General features: G+C 47.8%; 1 protein-coding gene across 2 annotated transcripts in view; it reads right to left on the bottom strand.

Annotated features, from left to right (window-relative positions):
* Positions 1-3,226: 3,226 nt before the first annotated feature.
* Positions 3,227-19,689, bottom strand: part of slc25a42 (solute carrier family 25 member 42) — a 35,981-nt gene continuing 19,518 nt past the window's right edge. For both annotated transcript variants that reach the window (XM_046321586.1, XM_046321585.1), the window contains 3 exons: positions 13,982-14,098; positions 10,756-10,907; positions 3,227-3,656 (listed from right to left, as the gene is read on the bottom strand). In XM_046321586.1, coding sequence (XP_046177542.1) covers positions 3,331-3,656; positions 10,756-10,907; positions 13,982-14,098 — 595 coding nt within the window. In that variant the 3' untranslated portion in view covers positions 3,227-3,330. The remainder of the gene's footprint in view (positions 3,657-10,755; positions 10,908-13,981; positions 14,099-19,689) is intronic.

Genomic DNA, 19,689 nt, shown 5'->3' with positions numbered 1-19,689 from the left:
GTTCAGTATTCACGTAGCACTCTAGTGGCCACTCCTGTTCATGTCATGCTTTCATCCTACTTGAAACTTGTAAAAAATATTTGTACAACATTGTAAGTCTTACATCAGAACCTTTTAAAGAGAAATAAAATATATATTTTTGTACTTTAGCAGTTATAACAAACATCAGTAGTAGTAGGGAATGTCAACTTCCAGCTTTATTTAAGAGAATTTCATGTTCTTCATAGAAACACCATCACTAAAAGACTGAACTCAGATCATATGCATTAGTTTCATATACATTCTGTTGGCACAAATCATTACAATTTACAAAACAGTCTTATGTTCATCAATGCATTAAAAAACAACAGTCACATGCATGAATACTTGTGAGTACTGTCTCAGCAAGAGATGGTCTAAAAATATTTTTGCTTACATTTTTAAATCTGCATTAGGTACATATAAATCACTCCCGACTCATAAAAAGCACACACACATCTTTCAGAATCGACTTTTCACTTGCATTGTGAATCTGTTTTTATTATTCAGTCTTGCTGTAGGCCACATCAAACTCAATCACAAAAACAACTTGTGCATTCATTTGATCAAATCTCAGAAAACAATCCAAACCCATGGCGCTTGGGCATTACCTGACTGTTAAGGGGTTTCTGGTTCATTGATCATCTCTTCAATGCAACCGTTTTGAAGGTGCTAATAGGATACATTAGTGTACTTTTTAGGACCCCCCCTTCCCCCCCCAATGGGGAATCCACAAGTAGCAAAAGAGAGTTCAAGAGATCATTTGTAATTGTGTTAGGTACTCAATTGTGACGCTCATCGTGGAGAAGTACGGGTACAACGCCAGAGGATGACCCTGGATGAATAACTCCTTCGTATTGGAGCAGGGCCAGAAGCCCTACATTCATATTTAGAAGTTTGACCCCTGAACTCCAAAGCTACCTCTACAATTTTCCTCCTCTATTTTATTATAAACATCTGATATATGAAAAGCACAGAGGCCCGAGGAGAAAAATTAAGCAACCCACAAAAAGTTAGTGAAGTATTATATCAGTCATTGTAAAACAGTTACTACTCCTCTCTTAGGCACTTAAAATAATCAGTAACAAGACCCGGGACTTAGAGTCACATATTACATTTCGCAACCAAGCGCACTAACTATAATAGAGCACAGCACACACAACAAAACCTCAGTCGGCCTGGGTTAGGCTGAAAGGTAGAACGATGACGTTGTCCATGCACACAGATCTAGGGTCAGTTTTACGTTAGCTCCCGCTCAAAATTATGGTTAGGATTTGAGGAAGTTATGCTGATCCTGGATCTGTGCCTAAGGGCCAACTTGAACCGGGAGCAGGCAGACAGTAGCTGTAGAAGGTATACAGGACACCAGTGCAACCAACTGTGTTGTGAGGAGACTAAGAGAGTGCAAGAAGAACAGAACACCCCCAGAAAAACTGTACAGAGTAGAGGAGGGAAGTCTGTCTCATTTTATTAGAGGGGTTTCCTTTTATGGGGTCCCTGTGGTAGCGCTCCCCAATCTAGGTACAGGAGGGTCCCTGTGGAATAGCGCTCCCCAATCTAGGTACAGGAGGGTCCCTGTGGAATAGCGCTCCCCAATCCAGGTACTGGAGGGTCCCTGTGCAAGCTGGCTGTCACTCAAACAGGTCTCTGAGTGGACTACTAGGAGGCATGTGCTTTATCATAACTTGCACTGAATGATATCCCCTGAACGTTATGAGGTGCGTTTCTTTTAATAATAGTGCTGCAACAACTAATAAGATGCAGATGTCTATCTGGATAAATCATATTTCTGAACAGTAATGATAGCCAGCACGCATAGTGGTCCTATAGAAGCAGAATCAGGGAGCAAACATCTCCCCCTGCCCCACGTCACCCTCTCCCAACCTCTCCCAGCACCATGTCACCCTCTCCCAGCACCATGTCACCCCCCCCCACCCCGCGTCACCCTCTCCCAGCACCATGTCACCCCTCCCCTCCCGGCATGTCACCCTCTCCCAGCACCATGTCACCCCCCCCGCGTTACCCCTCTCCTCTCCCGGCACCACGTCACCCCCCTCATTTTCTACAGGTTAGTAGATTAGTGAAAAAACAGCTGTGTATTGTCACTCACTGTATTCATTGTACCCCCTTCTGTCCTCAGAACAGACTCAGTTTGTCGAGGCACGGACTCTACAAGGTGTCGAAAACGTTCCACAGGGATGATGGCCAATGTTGATTCCAATGCTTCCCACAGTTGTCAAGTTGTCAGGATGTCTTTTTGGGTGGTGGACCGTTCTTGATACACAGGAAACTGTTGAGTGTGAAAAACCCAACAGCGCTGCAGTTTTTGACACAAACCGGTGGACCTGGCACCTATAACCACACCCTGTTCAAAGGCACTTCAATATTTTGTCTTGTCCATTCACCATCTGAATGGCACACATACACAATCCACAGCTCAATTGTCTCAAGGCTTAAAAATCCTTCTTTAACCTGCCTCCTCCCCTTCATCTACACTGATTGAAGTGGAAATAACAGGTGACATCAATAAGAGATCATAACTTTCACCTGGATTCACCTGATCAGTCTATGTTATGGACATGTTTTGTACAATATGTATATTTCTTGTGAGAACTTCACTGTACCAAAACAAAAGAGATATTAATATCAATCTTCTCTAGTCATAAATCATATTATTAATTACAATGCACGTCTTGGATATGCTTTGGTATAACTCATTTAACAAAAATCATCAACCAAACAAAACAAAATCTCATGGGGGCACATTGTCGTTTGATAAAAGTCAAATCCAACTCATGTGAAAGGAGATAAGACAGGAACAACTCATCTGATCCAGACTGTTGGAAGGTCCCCTATTCAAGTAGAGACGCAAGGCAAGGGAGACACCCGGAAGGTGTGCGTTGTCTCTCACACACACACACACACACACACACACACACACACACACACACACACACACACACACACACACACACACACACACACACACACACACACACACACGTATTTTGTGTGAAAATTACACACATGAAATAACTGAACATATTGCACCTGAACACAACGTACAGGACCATAGTGTGTATATTATGACCCACCAAATGTACCTCATGGGACTTCATGCCTCCATGTACATACACAAAGATGAAGACATTCATTTCACACACTGTGTGTGTCCACTGTGCTGACCTGGATCACTCAATCACACATCGTTTGTGCCGAGGTTCTCATAGAGCGACTGTCCTGCTATTATCTATGGTCCTCATTCCCCTCGCCGTTGTCTTCTCCATCCCTCCACCAGTGTCTCCCTACTGGTTACCTGTTATTATACCTCAGCTGGTACAACTTCTTCAGAAGGATCTGTGTCATGTCAAAGGTGGTGAAGCTGATGCCCACAGCGATGGGCCCTTTGACCCAGTTCATACTGAGGCCCTTGTAGAGTCCACGCACCACGCCCTCCTCTGCCACGATGTCCCGCATGGTACCCAGGATGGTGCCGTAGGTGTGCCCAGTCACGCCCGCCGTCTGCATGCGCCGCCGCACCACATCCAGCGGGTAGGAGGCCGATTGACCCAGGAGACCTGCGCATGCCCCGAACACCAACCGCTCGTACGAGTAGGGCTGGGGGCGACCGCTCCGCTCTGGAGAGGGAGGGAGAGGGTGAGAGAGATGGAGAGAGAGATGGAGGGAGGGAGAGGGTGAGAGAGATGGAGAGAGGGAGAGGGTGAGAGAGATGGAGAGAGGGAGAGGGTGAGAGAGATGGAGAGAGGGAGAGGGTGAGCGAGATGGAGAGAGGGAGAGGGTGAGCGAGATGGAGAGAGGGAGAGGGTGAGCGAGATGGAGAGAGGGAGAGGGTGAGAGAGATGGAGAGAGGGAGGGGGTGAGAGAGATGGAGGGAGGGGGTGAGAGAGATGGAGGGAGGGGGTGAGGGAGATGGAGGGAGGGGGAGGGATGGAGGGAGGGGGTGAGGGAGATGGAGGGAGGGGGTGAGGGAGATGGAGGGAGGGGGTGAGGGAGATGGAGGGAGATGGAGGGGAGGGAGGGAGATGGAGGGAGATAGGGAGGGAGGAGGGAGGGAGATGGAGGGAGATAGGGAGGGATGGAGGGAGATGGAGGGAGGGAGGGGGTGAGGGAGATGGAGGGAGATGGAGGGAGGGAGGGGTGAGGGAGATGGAGGGAGGGATTGAGGGAGATGGAGGGAGGGAGGGATGGAGGGAGATGGAGGGAGGGATGGAGGGAGATGGGAGGGAGGGGGGAGGGATGGAGGGAGATGGAGGGGGAGGGAGGGGGTGAGGGAGATGGAGGGAGGGAGGGGGTGAGGGAGATGGAGGGAGGGAGGGGGTGAGGGAGATGGAGGGAGGGAGGGGGTGAGGGAGATGGAGGGAGGGAGGGGGTGAGGGAGATGGAGGGAGGGGGTGAGGGAGATGGAGGGAGGGAGGGGGTGAGGGAGATGGAGGGAGGGAGGGGTGATGGAGGGAGGAGGGAGATGGAGGGGAGGGTGAGGGAGATGGAGGGAGGGAGAGGGGTGGAGGGAGATGGAGGGAGATGGAGGGAGGGAGGGAGATGGAGGGAGGGGGTGAGGGAGATGGAGGGAGATGGAGGGAGGGAGGGGGTGAGGGAGATGGAGGGAGATGAGGGAGATGGAGGGGAGGGGGGAGGGAGATGGGGGAGGGAGATGGAGGGAGATGGAGGGAGATGGAGGGAGATGGAGGGAGGGAGGGGGTGAGGGAGATGGAGGGAGGGAGGGGGTGAGGGAGATGGAGGGAGGGAGGGGTGAGGGAGATGGAGGGAGATGGGGGGGAGGGAGATGGAGGGGGATGGAGGGAGATGGAGGGAGGGGGGTGAGGGAGATGGGAGGGAGATGGAGGGAGGGGGGGGGGAGGGAGATGGAGGGAGATAGGGAGGGGGTGAGGGAGATGGAGGGAGATATGGGGTGAGGGAGGGGGAGGGAGATGGAGGGAGGGAGGGTGTGGGAGATGGAGGGAGGGGGGAGGGAGATGGAGGGAGGGAGATGGAGGGATGGAGGGAGATGGAGGGAGATGGAGGGAGATGGAGGGAGATGGAGATGGAGGGATAGGGAGATGGAGGGAGGGGTGAGGGAGATGGAGGGAGGGGGTGAGGGAGATGGAGGGAGATGGAGGGAGGGAGGGGTGAGGGAGATGGAGGGAGGGAGGGAGATGGAGGGAGGGATGGGGGTGAGGGAGATGGAGGGAGGGAGGGAGGGGGTGAGGGAGATGGAGGGGGAGGGAGATGGAGGGAGGGAGGGGGTGAGGGAGATGGAGGGAGATGGAGGGAGATGGAGGGAGGGGTGAGGGGATGGAGGGAGGGAGATAGGGAGATGGAGGGAGGGGATGGAGAGAGATGGAGGAAGGGGGTGAGGGAGATGGAGGGAGATGGAGATGGAGGGAGGGGGTGAGAGAGATGGAGGGATGGAGGGTGAGGGAGATGGAGGGAGGGAGATGGAGATGGAGGGAGGGTGAGGGAGAGATGGAGATGGAGGGAGGGGGTGAGAGAGATGGAGATGAGGGAGATCGAGGGAGGTGGGGAGAGATGGAGGGAGGGAGAGGGAGGTGGAGAGAGATGGAGGGAGAGGTGAGGGAGATGGAGGGAGAGGGAGATGGAGGGAGAGAGGGGTGAGAGAGATGGAGGGAGGAGGGGTGAGAGAGATGGAGGGAGGGAGAGGGGGTGAGAGAGATGGAGGGAGATGGAGGAGGGGGTGAGAGAGATGGGGAGGAGATGGGGAGGGAGGAGATGGGGAGGGGGTGAGGGAGATGGAGGGGGGTGAGGGAGATGGGGGTGAGGGAGATGGGGAGAGGGAGGGAGGGAGGGAGATGGAGATGGAGATGGAGGGAGGGGGTGAGGGAGAGGGAGATGGAGGGGTGAGGGAGATGGAGATGGAGGGATGGAGGGGGTGAGGGAGATGGAGAGGAGGGGGTTAAAGAGATGGAGGGTGAGAGATGGAGGGAGAGGGAGGGAGATAGGGAGGGAGGGAGATGGAGGGGGGAGATGGAGATGAGGGAGATGGAGAGGGAGATGGAGATGGAGGGAGGGGGTGAGGAGATGGAGGGAGGGATGGGGGAGATGGAGGGAGAGATGGAGGGGTGAGAGATGGAGAGGGAGGGAGGGGGTGAGGGAGATGGAGAGATGGAGGGGGTGAGGGAGATGGAGGGAGGGAGGGGGTGAGAGAGATGGAGGGGGGAGTGAGGGAGATGGATGGAGGGGGTGAGAGAGAGGGAGGGGGGTGAGGGAGATGGAGGGAGGGGGTGAGGGAGAGAGATGGAGGGGGTGAGGGAGATGGAGGGAGGGGAGAGAGATGGAGGGGGGTGAGGGAGATGGAGATGGAGGGGGTGAGAGGGAGATGGAGGGGGGAGATGGAGGGAGATGGAGGGAGGGGGGGAGATGGAGATGGAGGAGGGAGGGGGTGAGAGAGATGGAGGGGGATGGAGGGAGGGAGAGAGATGGAGGGAGGGGTGAGAGAGATGGAGGAGGGGGAGGGAGATGGAGGGATGGAGGGGGTGAGAGAGATGGAGGGAGGGAGGGGGTGAGGGAGAGAGGGAGATGGAGGGGGGGTGAGAGAGATGGAGGGGGGAGGAGATGGGAGATGGAGGGATGGAGAGAGATGGGAGAGGGAGATGGAGGGAGATGGAGAGATGGAGGGAGATAGGGAGATGGAGAGATGGAGGGGTGAGGGAGATGGAGGGAGGGGGTGTGAGAGATGGAGGGAGTGTGAGGGAGATGGAGGTGGTGAGGGAGATGGAGGGAGAGATGGAGGGAGGGGGTGAGGGAGATGGAGGGATGGAGGGAGGGAGAGAGAGATGGAGGAGGGGGTGAGAGAGAGAGATGGAGGGAGTGAGAGAGATGGAGATGGAGGGAGGGGGTGAGAGAGATGAGGGATGAGAGGAGTGAGAGAGATGGAGGGAGAGAGTGAGAGAGAGAGAGTGAGAGGGAGGTAGGGGGTGAGAGAGACAGAAAGAGAGACAGGGATGGTTGGGACAGGGTTCATGTCAGTGGGAAACCTTATATTTACATATAGCCAGGCACTGTATTGCTGATAGACTAGACAGACAGACTGGACTGAGAGAGACAGACCAGACAGATTAGATACAGAGAGAGACAGACTAGACAGAGAGAGACAGACTAGACAGAGAGAGACAGACTAGACAGAGAGAGACAGACTAGACACAGACCAGACATAGAGAGACAGACTAGACAGACTAGACACAGACCAGACATAGAGAGACAGACTAGACACAGACTAGACATAGAGAGACAGACTAGACACAGACTAGACATAGAGAGACAGACTAGACAGACTAGACACAGACTAGACAGAGAGACACAGACTAGACAGAGAGACACAGACTAGACAGAGAGACACAGACTAGACAGAGAGACACAGACTAGACAGAGAGACACAGACTAGACAGAGAGACACAGACTAGACAGAGAGACACAGACTAGACAGAGAGAGACAGACTAGACAGAGAGAGACAGACTAGACAGAGAGAGACAGACTAGACACAGACCAGACATAGAGAGACAGACTAGACAGAGAGACAGACTAGACAGAGAGACAGACTAGACAGAGAGACAGACTAGACAGAGAGACAGACTAGACAGAGATCAGGCATAGAGAGACAGACTAGACAGAAACAGACTAGACAGAGACAGACTAGACAGACAGACTAGACAGAAACAGACTAGACAGAGACAGACTAGACAGAGACAGACTAGACAGAGACAGACTAGACAGAGACAGACTAGACAGAGACAGACTAGACAGAGACAGACTAGACAGAGACAGACTAGACAGAGAGAGACAGACAGAGAGACAGACTAGACAGAGAGAGACAGACTAGACACAGACCAGACATAGAGAGACAGACTAGACAGACTAGACACAGACCAGACATAGAGAGACAGACTAGACAGACTAGACACAGACTAGACATAGAGAGACAGACTAGACAGACTAGACACAGACTAGACAGAGAGACACAGACTAGACAGAGAGACACAGACTAGACAGAGAGACACAGACTAGACAGAGAGACACAGACTAGACAGAGAGACACAGACTAGACAGAGAGAGACAGACTAGACAGAGAGAGACAGACTAGACAGAGAGAGACAGACTAGACAGAGAGAGACAGACTAGACAGAGAGAGACAGACTAGACAGAGAGAGACAGACTAGACAGAGAGAGACAGACTAGACACAGACCAGACATAGAGAGACAGACTAGACAGACTAGACACAGACCAGACATAGAGAGACAGACTAGACAGACTAGACACAGACTAGACATAGAGAGACAGACTAGACAGACTAGACACAGACTAGACATAGAGACACAGACTAGACAGAGAGACACAGACTAGACAGAGAGACACAGACTAGACAGAGAGACACAGACTAGACAGAGAGAGACAGACTAGACAGAGAGAGACAGACTAGACACAGACCAGACATAGAGAGACAGACTAGACAGAGAGACAGACTAGACAGAGAGACAGACTAGACAGAGAGACAGACTAGACAGAGATCAGGCATAGAGAGACAGACTAGACAGAAACAGACTAGACAGAGACAGACTAGACAGACAGACTAGACAGAAACAGACTAGACAGAGACAGACTAGACAGAGACAGACTAGACAGAGAGAGACAGACAGAGAGACAGACTAGACAGAGAGAGACAGACTAGACAGAGACAGACTAGACAGAGAGAGACAGACAGAGAGACAGACTAGACAGAGAGAGACAGACAGACAGACTAGACAGAGAGACAGACTAGACAGAGACCAGACATAGAGAGACAGACTAGACAGAGAGAGACAGACTAGACAGAGAGACAGACTAGACAGAGAGACAGACTAGACAGAGAGACAGACTAGACAGAGAGACAGACTAGACAGAGAGACAGACTAGACAGAGATCAGGCATAGAGAGACAGACTAGACAGAAACAGACTAGACAGACAGACTAGACAGAGACAGACTAGACAGAGAGACAGAGAGACAGACTAGACACAGAGAGACAGAGAGACAGACTAGACAGAGAGAGACAGACTAGACAGAGAGAGACAGACTAGACAGACTAGACAGAGACCAGACATAGAGAGACAGACTAGACAGAGACCAGACATAGAGAGACAGACTAGACAGAGACCAGACATAGAGAGACAGAGAGACACAGACTAGACAGAGAGACACAGACAGAGAGACAGACTAGACATAGAGAGACAGACTAGACATAGAGAGACAGACTAGACATAGAGAGACAGACTAGACATAGAGAGACAGACTAGACAGAGACAGACTAGACAGAGACAGACTAGACAGAGACAGACTAGACACAGACAGACTAGACAGAGACAGACTAGACACAGAGAGACAGACTAGACACAGAGAGACAGACTAGACACAGACAGACAGACTAGACACAGAGAGACAGACTAGACACAGACAGACAGACTAGACACAGACAGACAGACTAGACACAGACAGACAGACTAGACACAGACAGACTAGACACAGACAGACTAGACACAGACAGACTAGACACAGACAGACTAGACACAGACAGACTAGACACAGACAGACTAGACACAGACAGACTAGACACAGACAGACTAGACACAGACCAGACTAGACACAGACCAGACAGAGAGACAGACTAGACATAGAGAGACAGACTAGACAGAGACAGACTAGACAGAGACAGACTAGACAGAGACAGACTAGACAGAGACAGACTAGACAGAGACAGACTAGACAGAGACATACTAGACAGAGACAGACTAGACAGAGACAGACTAGACAGAGACAGACTAGACAGAGACAGACTAGACAGAGACAGACTAGACAGAGACAGACTAGACAGAGACAGACTAGACAGAGACAGACTAGACAGAGACAGACTAGACACACACAGACAGACTAGACACACACAGACAGACTAGACACACACAGACAGACTAGACACACACAGACAGACTAGACACACACAGACAGACTAGACACACACAGACAGACTAGACACACACAGACAGACTAGACACACACAGACAGACTAGACACACACAGACAGACTAGAGACACACAGACAGACTAGAGACAGACCAGACATAGAGAGACAGACCAGACATAGAGAGACAGACCAGACATAGAGAGACAGACCAGACATAGAGAGACAGACCAGACATAGAGAGACAGACCAGACATAGAGAGACAGACCAGACATAGAGAGACAGACCAGACATAGAGAGACAGACCAGACATAGAGAGACAGACCAGACATAGAGAGACAGACCAGACACAGAGAGACAGACTAGACAGAGAGACAGACTAGACAGAGAGACAGACTAGACATAGAGAGACAGACTAGACAGAGAGACAGACTAGACAGAGAGACAGACTAGACAGAGATCAGGCATAGAGAGACAGACTAGACAGAGACAAACTAGACAGAGACCAGACATAGAGAGACAGACTAGACAGAGACCAGACATAGAGAGACAGACTAGACAGAGAGACGAGACCGAGGAAGACAGACGAGACATACTGGACAGAGGCAGACTAGACAGATTATATAGACTGGACAGAGACTAGACAGAGAGACAGACAATAGACAGAGACAGACTAGACAGATTAGATAGAGACTCGACAGAGAGATAGACAATAGACAGAGAGACAAACTAGACAGAGAAACAGACACGACAGCTGAGACACTGCAGTACCTGCATGCATTTTCTTGAGAGTCTCGTAGGTGAAGAAGCTGAGCCCAGCGTAGGGCACCACACCCAGTATGGTGGGGGTGAAACCACGATACAGTGTCTTCAAACCCTCTTCACGAGAGATACGCACAAACACATGGATTATGTTACTGTACCTGAGGGGAGAAGAGAGATGGGATGTAAAGTGCGAGTTATTCGCAGCACCACAAACAGTCTGTGGGTGTGTGTGTGTGTGTGTGTGTGTGTGTGTGTGTGTGTGTGTGTGTGTGTGTGTGTGTGTGTGTGTGTGTGTGTGTGTGTGTGTGTGTGTGTGTGTGTGTGTGTGTGTGTGTGTGTGTGTATACAGTGCATTCGGAAAGTATTCAGACCCCTTGACTTCCACATTTTGTTACATTTCAGCCTTATTCTAAAATGGATTAAATCATTTTTCCCACTCATCAATCTACACACCATATCCCATAATGACAAAGCAAAAACAGGTTTAGAATCTTTTGTAAATGTATTCAAATTAAAAAACTGCAATATCACATTTCCATAAGTATTCAGATCCTTTACTCTGTACTGTGTTGAAATACATTTGGCAGCGATTACAGCCTTGTGTCTTTTTGTGGGTTTGACGCTACAAGCTGGGCACGCCTGTATTTAGGGAGTTTCTCACATTCCTCTCTGCAGATCCTCTCAAGCTCTATCAGGTTGGATTGGGAGCATCGCTGCACAGCTATTTTCAGGTGTCTCAGGAGATGTTCGATCAGGTTCAGGTCCAGGCTCTGGCTGGGCCACTCAAGGACATTCAGAGAGTTGTCCTGAAATCACTCCTGCATAGTCATGGCTGTGTGCTTAGGGTTGTTGTCCTGTTCAAAGGTAAACCTTCGCCCCCCCAGTCTGAGGTCCTGAGTGCTCTGGAGCAGGTTTTCACTAAGGATCTCTCTGTACTTTGCTCCGTTCATCTTTCTCTCGATCCTGACAAATCTCCCAGTCATCAAACAGGCAAAGCATCAATACAGGATTAAGATCGAATCGTACTACACCGGCTCCGAAACTCGTTGGATGTGGCAGGGCTTGCAAACTGTTACAGACTACAAAAGGGAAGCACAGCCGTGAGCTGCCCAGTGACACAAACCTGCCAGATGAGCTAAATAACTTCTATGCTAGTTTCGAGGCAAGTAACACTGACCCATGCATGAGAGCATCAGCTGTTCCAGACGAATGTGTGATCACACTCTCCACAGCTGATGTGAGTAAGACCTTTAAACAGGTCAACGTTCACAAGGCCGCAGGGCCAGACGGATTACCAGGACGTGTACTCCGAGCATGCGCTGTCCAACTGGCAAGTGTCTTCACTGACATTTTCAACCTCTACCTGTCGGAGTCTGTAATACCAACATGTTTCAAACAGACCACCATAGTCCCTGCGCCAAAAAACACTAAGGTAACCTGCCTAAATGACTACCGACCCGTAGCAATGCTTTGAAAGGCTGGTCATGACTCACATCAACACCATTATCCCAGAAACCCTAGACCCACTCCAATTTGCATACCGTCCCAACAGATCCACAGATGATGCAATCTCTATTCCACTCCATACTGCCTTTTCACACCTGGACAAAAGGAACACCTATGTGAGAATGCTATTCATTGACCACAACTCCGCGTTCAACACCATAGTGCCCTCAAAGCTCATCACTAAGCTAAGGACCCTGGGACTAAACCCCTCCCTCTGCAACCTAGGACTTCCTGATGCCCCCCCACCAGGTGGTAAGGGTAGGTAACAACACATCCGCCACGCTGATCCTTAACACGGGGGCCCCTCAGGGGTAAGTGCTTAGTCCCCTCCTGTACTCCCTGTTCACTCATGACTGCACGGCCAAGCACAACTCCAACACCATCATTTAATGATGACAACAATGGTAGGCCTGATCACCGACAACAATGAGACAGCCTATAGGGAGGAGGTCAGAGACCTGACCGTGTGGTGCAAGGACAAAAACCTCTCCCTCAACGTGATCAAGACAAAGGAGATGATTGTGGACTAGAGGAAGAGGACAGAGCACGCACCCATTCTCATCAACGGGGCTGTAGTGGAGCAGGTTGAGAGCTTCAAGTTCCTTGGTGACCACATCAAACAAACAAACTAACATGGTCCTAGCACACCAAGACAGTCATGAAGAGGGCACAGCAACGCCTATTCCCCCTGGCATGGGTCCCCAGATGCTCAAATAGTATTACAGCTGCACCATCAAGAGCATCCTGAAAGGTTGCATCCCTGCCTGGTATGGCAACTGCTCGGCCTCCGACCGCAGGGCACTACAGAGGGTAGTGCGTACGGCTCAGTACATTACACGCCCCCCCCACCCTCTTCTTCGCTGCTGCTACTCTCTGTTATTATCTATGTAGTCACTTTAATAACTCTACTTACATGTACATATTACATCAATTACCTCGACACACATTGACTCTGTACCGGTACAACCTGAATATTGCTCAGACATTGTTATTTACTACTGCTCTTTAATTATTTGTTAATCTTCTCTCTTACATTTTTTTTTGGGGGGGGGGGTTCTTAAAACTGCATTGGTAGTGAAGGGCTTGTAAGTAAGCATTTCACTGTAAGGTCTATACCTGTTGTACTCGGCGCATGTTACAAATAACATTTGATTTGAGTCCCTGCCGCTGAAAAACATCCCCACAGCATGATGCTGCAACCACCATGCTTCCACGTAGGGATGGTGCCAGATTTCCTCCAGACGTGACGCATTCAGGCCAAAGCGTGGTGCCTTGTAGCAAACTCCAAGCAGGCTGTCATGTGCCTTTTACTGAGGAGTGGCATCCGTCTGGCCACTCTACAATAAAGGCCTGATAGGTGGAGTGCTGCAGAGATGGTTGTCCTTCTGGAAGGTTCTCCCATATCCACAGAGGAACTCTGGAGCTCCGTCAGAGTGACCATCAGGTTCTTCGTTCTCATAGCAAAGGGTCTAAATACTAATGTAAAAAAAAAGGTATTTATGTTGATCATTTTTAATAAATGTGCGAAAATGTCTAAAAACCTGCTTCCGCTTTGTCATTATGTGGCATTGTGTGTAAACTGATGAGGAAAACAAAATATTTTAAACATTTTAGAATTATCCTGTAACGTAACAAAATGTGGAAATGGGGAAGGTGTCTGAATACTTTCCGAATGTACTGTGTGTGAGAGTGTGTGTGTTCTCAGAGGTAGGGGTAGTTGTCTTACATCTCCTTGGGCGTGACAGCCATCCTGGCTCGCACCATGTCCAGAGGGTAGGTGAGCATGGCAGCTGTGGTACCAGCCATAGAACCCGCCAGTAACCTTGGCACCGGCGGCAGGGCTCTGGAACACAGTACACAGGATACATAAGGGCCTGATTTGAATATCTTTGAATACCTAGGCTCTGATCCAGGCTTGAGAAACCTGGGAAAAAAAACGCAGACAATAGGCAGAGTTGCAAAGAAAAAGTCATATCTCAGACTGGCCAATAAAAAGACTAGATTAAGATGGGCAAAAGAACACAGACCCTGGACCAAGGAACTCTGCCTAGAAGGCCAGCATCCCGGAGTCGCCTCTTCACTGTTGATGTTGAGACTGGTGTTTTGCGCATACTATTTAATGAAGCTGCCTGTTGAGGACTTGTGAGGCGTCTAGTGTGTCTTGTTTCTCAAACTAGACACACTAGACGCCTCACAAGTCCTCAACTGGCAGCTTCATTAAATAGTATGCGCAAAACACCAAAACACCCTGTCCTTGTCCTCTTGCTCAGTTGTGAACAGGGGCCTCCCACTTTCTATTCTGGTTAGAGCCAGTTTGCGCTGTTCTGTGAAGGGAGTAGAACCCAGCATTGTACGAGATCTTCAGTTTCTTGGCAATTTCTCGAATGAAATAGCCTTAATTTCAAGAATAAAAAAAGAATAGACTGACGAGTTTCAAAAGAAAATGTCTTTGTTCTAGCCATTTTGAGCCTGTAATCGAACCCACAAATGCAGATGCTATAGATACTTAACTAGTCTAAAGAAGGCCAGTTTTATTGCTTCTTTAAAATCAGAACAACAGTTTTTAGCTGTGCTAACATAATTGCAAAAGGTTTTTCTAATGGTCAATTAGCCTTTTAAAATGATAAACTTGGATTAGCTAACACAACATGCCATTAGAACACAGGAGTGATGGTTGCTGGTAATGGGCCTCTACGCCTACGTAGATATTCCATCCAAAATCAGCCATTTCCAGCTACAATAGTCATTTACAACATTAACAATGTCTACACTGTATTTCTGATCAATTTAATGTTATTTTAATGGACAAAAAAAAGTGCATTTCTTTCAAAAACAAGGACATTTCTGAGTGAGTCCAAACTTTTGAAAAGTAGTTTAGTTAGGAATGTTAAATCAGTACGGCTGGTCTAAATGGATAGCCACTTTTCATTAATCTGTAGCAAAGTAAAGTAGTTTAGTTAGTAATGTTAAATCAGTACGGCTGGTCTAAATGGATAGCCACTTTTCATTAATCTGTAGCAAAGTAAAGTAGTTTAGTTAGGAATGTTAAATCAGTACGGCTGGTCTAAATGGATAGCCACTTTTCATTAATCTAGTAAACCCATAATTCACATCGCTTCTGATCTCACTCATCAGCCTATGAGCAAGGCAATTCCACTACGGTTGCTGATTAACCCATTGGCTCAATCGCGAATAATCATTATCCTTTCTTTCAACCAATGGGCATGACTCTTGAGTTGAGATATAAATACTCCTCCTACCTTGTGTCTCCAACTTGTTGTTTTAGCAACAGTCTTCCAACAACCTTCCACCACCACCAACATAATAATCTTAAGGCTCGTCATTGGAACTCCTTTCCCCAGCACGGGAGTTTCGATGCCTGCTGCCCAGCTTTGGGCAACCTATCATCAGCATCTGGCTCTGAGGAGCATTGCTCGGAGACGAGGCCTAACCAAAACTATTCAATAAAATGTCTTATTATATTCAGTCTCGGTTATCATTCAGTTAAGCCTGTACTCGATTTAAGTTTTTAAAAGGGTCAATCGGTGATTGCGTCATTAATTATGACTTTAAAATGATCTACACACGCCCACCCATTAATTCTTGAAGAATATAACTTACATAATAAATGCCTAATGAGCTTTTGTCCAATTGTCATACCCAATCAGAACCCAAAATATTTGTATTTATTTTATTTAACCAGGAAGGGCTCATTAAGATTTGAAATCTCATTTTGAAGAGCGTCCTGGTCAAGATAGGCAGCACCAAGTCATTAACAATTAGACAGACAACATGACAAACAACAAGTAATCTAGGAAAAACCATAGAAATCACAGGAGTATAACAAAATCATAAAACAGCTAATTAAAAAGATTGACAGGTCAAGGAATAGCCTCAAAATCCTTCAATGATTTAAAAACACCAATCGGGACAAGGAAGAGTCTTGGTGGATCCAAATGTCTTCCATTTCAGAATGATGGAGGCCACTGTGTTCTTGGGGACCTTCAATGGTGCAGAATTGTTTTGGTACCCTTCCCCAGATATGTGCCTCAACACAATCCTGTCTCGGAGCTCTACGGACAATTCCTTCGACCTCAAGGCTTGGTTTTTACTCTGACATGAACTGTCAACTGTGGTACCTTATATAGACAGGTGTGTGCCTTTCCAAATCATGTCCAATCAATTGAATTTACCACAGGTGGGGATCCAATAAAGTTGAAACATCTCAAGGATGATCAATGGAAACAGGATGCACCTGAGCTTAATTTAGAGCCAAGGCTGTGAATACTTATGTAAATAAGATAAGTATTTGATTTTTAATATATTTTGCAAAATGGGGGGAGTCATTATGGGGCATTGTGTACAGATTGATGATAATTATAATTAAAAAAATTCATTTTAGAATAAGGCTGTAATGTAACAAAATGTGGGGAAGAAGTGAAGGGGTCTTAATACTTTCCGAATGCACTGTATCTAGCAGGCTAGCTAGATACTTGTGATCTTCAGCAGTGTGACACAGTTAACAATTAACGTTAACCATGTTAGCATTACATTGCTCCTGCTAGTAGCCTTTTCGCTCTGGGAGACCTGTACACAATGGATACACCAATGTGTACCGGCCTCTCAAAGTAAAGAGGCTATCCTGTTAGCTGATGTTACCAATAATAGTTTTTCCTGTCAGCGAACACGTCTAGGTCTAGTTCCTAAAAGTTATAACGTTAGCTACCTAGCCAGTTATTTAGCTGGCTATTCATGACTACATCTGGCTATACAGTCGTGGCCAAAAGTTTTGAGAATGACACAAATCTTAATTTCCACAAAGTTCGCTGCTTCAGTGTCTTTAGATATTTTTGTCAGATGTTACTATGGAATACTGAAGTATAATTACAAGCATTTCATAAGTGAAAGGCTTTTATTGACAATTGCATGAAGTTGATGCAAAGAGTCAATATTTGCAGTGTTGACCCTTCTTTTTCAAGACCTCTGCAATCTTCCCTGGCACGCTGTAAATTAACTTCTGGGCCACATCCTGACTGATGGCAGCCTATTAGTGCTCCATCATGCTGGAAAAGGCGTTGTTCATCACCAAACTGTTCCTGGATGGTTGGGAGAAGTTGCTCTCGAAGGATGTGTTGGTACCATTCTTTATTCATGGCTGTATTCTTAGGCAGTATTGTGAGTGAGCCCACTCCCTTGCCTGAGAAGCAACCCCACACATGAATAGTCTCAGGATTCTTTACTGTTGGCGTGACACAGGACTGATGGTAGCGCTCCGGACAAGCTTTTTTCCAGATGCCCCAAACAATCGGAAAGGTGATTCATCAGAGAAAATGACTTTACCCCAGTCCTCAGCAGTCCAATCCCTGTACCTTTTGCAGAATATCAGTCTGTCCCTGATGTTTTTCCTGGAGAGAAGTGGCTTCTTTGCTGCCCTTCTTGACACCAGGCCATCTTCCAAAAGTCTTTACCTCACTGTGCGCGCAGATGTACTCACACCTACCTGCTGCCATTCCTGAGCAAGCTCTGTACTGGTGGTGCCCCGATCCCGCAGCGGAATCAACTTTAGGAGACGGTCCTGGCGCTTGCTGGACTTTCTTGGGCGCCCTGAAGCCTTCTTCACAACAATTGAACCGCTCTCCTTGAAGTTCTTGACGATCCGATAAATGGTTGATTTTGGTGCAATCTTACTGGCAGCAATATCCTTGCCTGTGAAGCCCTTTTTGTGCAAAGCAATGATGACGGCACATGTTTCCTTGCAGGTAACCATGGCTGACAGAGGAAGAACAATGATTCCAAGCACCACCCTCCTTTTGAAGCTTCCAGTCTGTTATTCGAACTCAATCAGCATGACAGAGTGATCTCCAGCCTTGTCCAAGTCAACACTCACACCTGTGTTAATGAGAGAATCACTGACATGATGTCAACTGGTCCTTTTGCAGCAGGGCTGAAATGCAGTGGAAATATTTTTTGGGGGGGGATTCAGTTCATTTGTATGGCAAATAGGGACTTTGCAATTAATTGCAATTCATCGGATCACTCTTCATAACATTCTGGACTATATACAAACTGAGGCAGCAGACTTTGTGAAAATTAATATTTGTATCATTCTCAAACCTTTTGGCCACAACTGTACATTGCTTTGGCCTATCTAGTTAACGTAATTACAAATCCTAGCAAGTTGTCTAACACTAGCCGTAAACAACAGCATTGACTTCCTATTTTAAAAGGCCTTGAGTAGAATAACTAGCTATAGCTAGCTAATTTACATTAGTATTTGAAACCATCCAGTCCTATGATTAAATGTCTATCATATACAAAGTATTATTCGTTTCTGGCAGTGTAGATATGAAATCCACCAACACATTTGAAAAGACAGTACAACCACAATCGAAGTAATTGCAGATTTACCCTTTTCTCAACATTGTATTATCACAATGTTCTACTGGAAACCCGCCTTTATCTATGTTTACGGGTGTAATGTGTTCATCTCCCTCCCGTGCGACACCCCCAGGTGTGAGCCAGCTTTGAGAAGGTTCTGGAGGATCTGACTCGCTACAACCCTTGCTACATGGAGGAGATGGAGTCTTTGATTAATCACAGGAGGATAGGATTAGCAATAATCTGCAATGGACGTCACCAACAATGAGGGATGGGCTACACCTACAGTCAGACCTTTACTAGGAGGTGTGTGCAGATGTGAGTGGTCTTTCATCGTTCACTGGTCATTTCTGTCATGCCCTGATCTCTAATTCCCCCTCTCTCTCCCTCACAATCTTTCTCCCTACCCCTTTTTCTCACAGTGTGAAGGTGGTGTATAATGAGCTCCACAACACTCATGGCCATCTGCACTTGTGGAAGAACACCCAGACTGGGCATGCCCACTGACTAGCTTCAGTTCCAGGTGTGCATGCGTGCGTTGCACCTGGAACTGAGACCAGTCAGTGTGCATGCTCGGTCTGTGATTGTTCTTTGTCGATGTTACATGAAAACGCTCAAGCACGCGGTACACTTTTCAAAATGGTATTATCCCGACAATTGAATTTAGAAACACTTGTGTGTAGCCTACAGCCCCGTGTGCATTGTTGAGCTAAACTGTGTGGATTTAGCTTTTCCAGAAATGTCCCGGAGTCTGTTTTGAACTTGTAGACATTTTTTTTTTATCGTCCCATAGATGACGGGGAGTCCTGAATTTCGAGCCTTGGAGGGAATTATTTTATGAAGACATAAAAAGTATTTGGTTGTAATTGTAATGTTGCAATATTAAATAGGGTACCAAGGGTGGCCAACCATCCTCCAGGAGAGCCTTAAAAAGGAGGTTGTTGCATTTTGAGACAAGCTTGAATATGCAAAGAGGCCAAATAGGCAGAATGTAGCCTACATCTCCGTCTGGTTCTCTATGGTAGAAGGGTAGTAATGCATTTTCTAAAGTGGCAT

This window comes from Oncorhynchus gorbuscha, linkage group LG22 (genome assembly GCF_021184085.1).
Source record: "Oncorhynchus gorbuscha isolate QuinsamMale2020 ecotype Even-year linkage group LG22, OgorEven_v1.0, whole genome shotgun sequence".
In the NCBI taxonomy this organism is placed as follows: Eukaryota; Metazoa; Chordata; class Actinopteri; order Salmoniformes; family Salmonidae; genus Oncorhynchus; species Oncorhynchus gorbuscha.
This window is presented reverse-complemented; position numbering and strand designations above follow the sequence as displayed.